Genomic DNA, 6,117 nt, shown 5'->3' with positions numbered 1-6,117 from the left:
TGAGCATTTTTTCATGTACTTGTTGATTGACTGTATGTCCTCCTCTGAGAAGTGTCTGTTCAGGTCCTTGGCCCATTTGTTGATTGGGTTGTTTGTTCTCTTATTGTCTAATTTTTTGAGTTCTTTGTATACTCTGGATATTAGGGCTCTATCTGAAGTGTGAGGAGTAAAGATTTGTTCCCAGGGTGTAGGCTCCCTATTTACCTCTCTTATTGTTTCTTTTGCTAAAACTTTTTAGAATTTGAGTAAGTTCCCATTTGTTTGATTCTAGTTACTTAACTCTTGTGCTATGGGTGTCCTATTGAGGAATTTGGAGCCCGACCCCACAGTATGTAGATCGTAGCCAACTTTTTCTTCTATCAGACAGCGTGTCTCTGATTTGATATCAAGCTCCTTGATCCATTTTGAATTCACTTTTGTGCATGGCGAGAGAAAGGGATTCAGTTTCATTTTGTTGCATATGGATTTCCAGTTTTCCCAGCACCATTTGTTGAAGATGCTATCCTTCCTCCATTACATGCTTTTAGCCCCTTTATCAAATATAAGATAGTTGTAGTTTTGTGGATTGGTTTCTGTGTCCTCTATTCTGTACCATTGGTCCAACCTCCTGTTTTGGTACCAGTACCATACTGTTTTTGTTACTATTGCTCTGTAGTATAGTTTGAAGTCTGGTATCGCTATACTGCCTGATTCACACTTCCTGCTTAGCATTGTTTTTGCTATTCTGGGTCTTTTATTTTTCCATATGAATTTCATGATTGCTTTCTCTATTTCTACAAGAAATGCCGTTGGGATTTTGATTGGCTTTTAAAGAGGCAGAGAAAGGCCTTACCAGTCAGGTAAATAAAATCAATAAAGGAATAATATTTATTCTGTTAAGTTAATATGCTGTCTACAAACTCACCTGCTGAATATCTAGGCTGGTGATATCCATATGTACAATGAGGGATTCCACATTTTCCATTAATTTTTTATCTTGGAAATGAACAATCAAGTCTTTCATAACCTGGGGTGTGATCCCCACCAATTTATCACTCAAAATATATGGTTCAAGGCACTCCAGAAACACTCCTTTGGCCACTGAATTCTCACTTAATTTGTCATACATCTGGCTAAATAAAAGATCCCTATAATAGAAAGGGAAAAATAATTTTAGAAACATTCCAAATACCCATTAAATTTAGTCTGCTTAGTATATATCATCCTCCCGCATTTCAAAAACTTAATAAAAACAGTAACAATATCTATGTAGTTTTATATTGCAAAAGTCTTTATGTCAATATATATCTATATGTAGATATATACAGATACAGATATTAATCTTCCCAATACTTCTTTTTATAAATAAGAGAAACTGAATAAGTTGTTGAAAGGCACATAGTGAACACAACAATCAGAACTGGAAACCAGACTTCTGGCCTAAATTCTTTGTTCAGTCTACTATGGCACACTGTTTCTTACAGACAGAAGTAAAGGGTGTAGGTAAGAGAGCAGCCATGATGGAGTAGGGGAAAAAAGGACTACTTATAATTTAACTTTTCTATTATCTAAATATTATAGGTGACCTTCAGAACCAATAAACTTCTTTAGCTCCAAACTTTTCTTCCCAAAGGGATTGGGCAATGATTATTAATGAGAGAAGAAGAAAAATGTTTAATGTTTAAAACACATACCTAGAAACAATTTTATTGCAGAAAAAATTTAATTACTCTCAGTGCCACCAACTTCAACACTATGTGTGACTCATCTCATATTTCTTCTGTAAGCAGTCCATAATTTGAGGTATACTTAGCATAGACATTTTGAATTCTGTTTTCATGACATATGATATGATAAGTATTATTCTAAATAGCTATTTACTCTTCTGGGTTTGTAGAAGTCTCCAATTTTAAATATATTTAAATATATTTCATTTATTTAATTGTTTGTTTAGTGATGGGGGTCTCACTATGTTGCTCAGGCTAGACTCAAACTCCTAGGCTCAAGTGATCCTCCCATCTCAGCCTCCTGAGTAGCTGGGACTATAGGGGTGAGGCACTATACCTGGTTTATTTTTATTTTTTTAAAAGAGAACATAATGTATGTTTATGGGAAACAGTGTGATATTTCAATACTTGTATACAATGTATAATGATCAGATCAAGGTAATTGGCATATCCTTTACCTCCAACATTTATCATTGCTTTGTGTTGGGAACATTCAAAATCCTATCAGCGATTTTGAAATATACAGTTAATTGTTGTTAACCATAGTTGTCCTACTGTGTTCCAAAACATTATAAGTTATTCCTTGTATTCAACTGCATTTCTGTACCCTTTAATCCTCCTTTCTCCATCTCCTGTTACCCCCTATCCTTGCCAGCCTCTGGTAACCATTATCCTACTCTTTATTTCTATGAGCTCAACTTTTTAGCCTCTAGACATGAGAACATGCAGTATGTGTCTTTCTTCGACTTGTATCATTTAACATAATGTCCTCCAGGTTCATCTATGTTGCTATAATTGGCAGGACCTCGCTCTTTTATGTCTGAAGAGTAATTCCACTGTGTATATCTACCGTATTTCCTGTATCCATTCAGAGTTGATGGATCTCTCAGTTGATTCCATATCTTGGCTATTGTAAATTGTTCTGTAATAAACAAGGGAGTACTGGTATTTCTTCAACACTTTGAATGTCTATTCAGTAGTGGCATTGCCGAATCATATGGGAGCTCTACTTCTAGTTTCTTGAGGAATCTCTATATTGTTTTCCATTTTGACTAGACCAATAGTGTATAAGAGTTTCCCTTTCTCAGTAGCTACTTACTCTGTAAAATTACCATTTTGTTTAACAATGCTTCAACATCAGAATTTGCTTAATTATTCCTATAATGTTGGCTATGTCACTATATTTGCTTTTTCAGGTGATGTCACGATAAACATCTACATATATGTCCTTTTCCACTTTGAGGGCACAATTACTTAGTCATTCAACTTTTAGGAATTTAACTTAAGTGAAAAGATATGAGGAGTAGGGGTTGTAGGTGAGTAATAGAGTGCTGGCCTAGCATGTGAGAGGCCCTGGGTTTGATCCCTAGCAAAAGGAAGAAAAAAAAAAAAAAAAGAAATAAAGAAAGAAAGGAAAAATTTGAAATGTGTGACTAAATGTGCACTTGAAATATGTGACTAAATTATCTTCAAAAAGTATCACAGTATCAATTAACAGTGCCACCATCAATATATTATCATATGAATTTCATGAGACAACTGGTTTTTCCTCTTAATAATTTAACAAGTACAAATTAAACAACATCATTGTTTTTAAGTTTTTATAAATGGCAAAATTGAACAAGTTCTGTTTTAATTCACAAACTTTATTGTCTTGTATCATTCACTTATTCATTCCATTTTTTAAATATAAAAACTATGCTAATTTTATTTACCTGTTAGGATCATTAATTTTGTTGATATGTATAATATATACATATCTTGTCAATTGTTCAACTGTTGGAAAATGGTGGATGATTTGTTTATCCACTTGTCTATTCATGACAAGTTCCAATAAAAGATCAAGGAAGCTCTTGACCTTTTAGGGACTGGGGTTGGGGGTTTAGCTTGGTAGCAGAGTGTAGCTTGGCATACTCAAGGCTCCAAGTTCAGTGCCCTGGACATTAAAAGAAAAAAACAAAACAAACAAAAGGAATGGGATGGGGTTTTGCCTCATCTGAAGTCCTAAAAGTAGATAGGTGGCAGACTGTCTGGCTTCAACTATACTAGAATCACATGTCACCTTCCAAGGAATAGCATTCACAATATCCTGGGGGAAAATCTATATCCATTTATTTTTTCTCAAATACACAAATATAACTTTTCCATCATTTTTTCCCTCTGCTTCACATTTATCAGAATATTTTTCATGTTAGTTTCATTTTAATCAATAAGTCATCACACTTTGTGATTACCAATTACTAGCCAGGCAAAAGAAACTGAGATTAATCAAGTTTTACTATAAAAAAAATAACAAAATTATGAATTCACAGAAAATGTCATGTTTCACAGACCTTGAACTATATAATGTACTTTAAAAAAACATGCTAAGGAAGATAATTATATATTTTAGTTCAATACAAAAAGCCTTGACAAAGAGAATAAAAGATAGCTAAAATTTAAGTAAAAAGAACATAAAAATTGACAGACAAGGTGCTCCTGTGACAAAGAGTAGCATGCAATTTGATAAGATTAATGGCAAGACCACACATTTTGTTTTTAACTAATCAAAAGCTATAAAAAGGCAAGCAAAAAAAGTAAAACTCAGCAACTCCTGCATCTCTACCTCAAAACAAAAAACAACAGAATTCTAAGGCATAGTTTCATCTTTCTGGGAGAATATTTATTAGGGCATCAGGAGAGGGAGGAAAGAGATAAGCACGCACACACACACACACACACACACACACAACAGTTTTCAGCTCTCATGTTTCTTTCTATATTTAGGTATTCTCCAGGGTGCAGACTTTGTTTCCTAGAAGGGCTGGCTGGATTCAACCCAGCTACTTATCATTTCAAGCTGAGCTTCCTATAACAACTATCACAGAAAAATCTACCATGAATAAGAGAGAGCCATCAAAGAGATTTTTCTAATACTCATACTAAAGATATTTTTGAAGTTTATCATTTTTACGTCAAATAGAGAAAAATGGCTAAATTCACTTCATACATTATCAATTGTATAATTTTATTAATATGAACTGCTTTGATTATGAGATAATTACAAATTCCGAGACAGAGAGCCTGGGTATCATCAATCAAAAGAACCTGCCAATTATACTAAATATGTAACCAGAACCAAATAAATTAATTTCCATTAAATATAAGTGAGATTTAATAAATTCAAAGTTGATTTGGTTGTTTTCTTGTGTACTTTTACTGTGTAAAAGCAAAATTCAAGTGAACTTTAAGAAGTTGTGTTCAAAATGTTGTAAAGATTAAAAAAAAAAACACGAATTAACTTGATGTGGAAACTACTCAATTATATACTTTAAAAGGGTAAATTTTATGGTATGTGAATTATACCTCAACAAAGCTATTATAAAATTAAAGATATGGTACCTTTCTCCCCTATTTTTTAATAATTAAAATTTAAACATGCAGTTATCAAGAAAATGGTCACCCAAAACATCTAGTTCCTCAAACATGCTTCATGATTAAGATATTTCTGTTTCTCAAACACTAAGCCTGATGTTGAACAACATGACTGAACAAACATTCTGCATATCAAAAAACCACTGAAGCTTCACTTTGGATTTAACAGAAATACTTTTGGTTCAACTTCCTATATAACTTTAGTCATTTGAATGATGGCTTCTCAACAGCTCTGGAGATTTCCTTAGAGAAATATAGTGGTCAATATCATGTACAGAGAACATTAATCTTTTTTTACTTTATAACTGCTTTATTGATATAATTAACATATAGTAAGTGTCTATTTTTAAACAATGTTCAAAATTATGATTATGTTTCACATAAGCTCTGGAGCTATTTCCAAAATAAAACTGACATTATAGCTACTAGAGAGTTATACAGTATGTATGTTTATAGGCAAAATGACCAATCATTAAGAGTCCTATAAAAAGCCTTGAAACAGTTTGTATTGTTTGTCTCAAACTGAAAAAAAAATTAAAATAAAATTGTAGAACAGAGACTGAATTATGAAAATAAAGTATAAATATACAAAAACAGAATTCCTGTCATTTCTGATTTTAAGTAAATCACAAAAACTCTAAAGCCAATTCTTAGTCCATAATGATGTCCATGATACACTGATCAGTATGCCCTATAAGAGAAAAACAAATGTGGTTCCTGCCATAATATGAAGGACTTTATATTATAAAAGAGATATTAAGTATATATTAAAAAGAAATATATATGATATATACATTGATTCAATTAATATTGCTGGGTATAAGGGTATATGAATTATACTATGAGGTAATAATGGTGATTACAGTGTAATAATGGTGATATTGAGTTAAAATTAATGTCAGAGAGTATATTATAAATATAATTTGGCCCTCATAAGAAATAATATGATTTATGAAAATAAAAAGACAAAATTTGATCCCTAGCAAGAAAGTGGGGG

General features: G+C 32.4%; 1 protein-coding gene across 2 annotated transcripts in view; it reads right to left on the bottom strand.

The window, feature by feature from the left end:
• Vps8 (VPS8 subunit of CORVET complex) overlaps positions 1 to 6,117 on the bottom strand; it is a 254,264-nt gene that overhangs the window by 164,250 nt on the left and 83,897 nt on the right. For both annotated transcript variants that reach the window (XM_048804017.1, XM_015499948.2), the window contains one exon: positions 905 to 1,127. In XM_048804017.1, coding sequence (XP_048659974.1) covers positions 905 to 1,127 — 223 coding nt within the window. The remainder of the gene's footprint in view (positions 1 to 904; positions 1,128 to 6,117) is intronic.

Source organism: Marmota marmota, unplaced genomic scaffold (genome assembly GCF_001458135.2).
Source record: "Marmota marmota marmota unplaced genomic scaffold, marMar, whole genome shotgun sequence".
Classification (NCBI taxonomy): Eukaryota; Metazoa; Chordata; class Mammalia; order Rodentia; family Sciuridae; genus Marmota; species Marmota marmota.
This window is presented reverse-complemented; position numbering and strand designations above follow the sequence as displayed.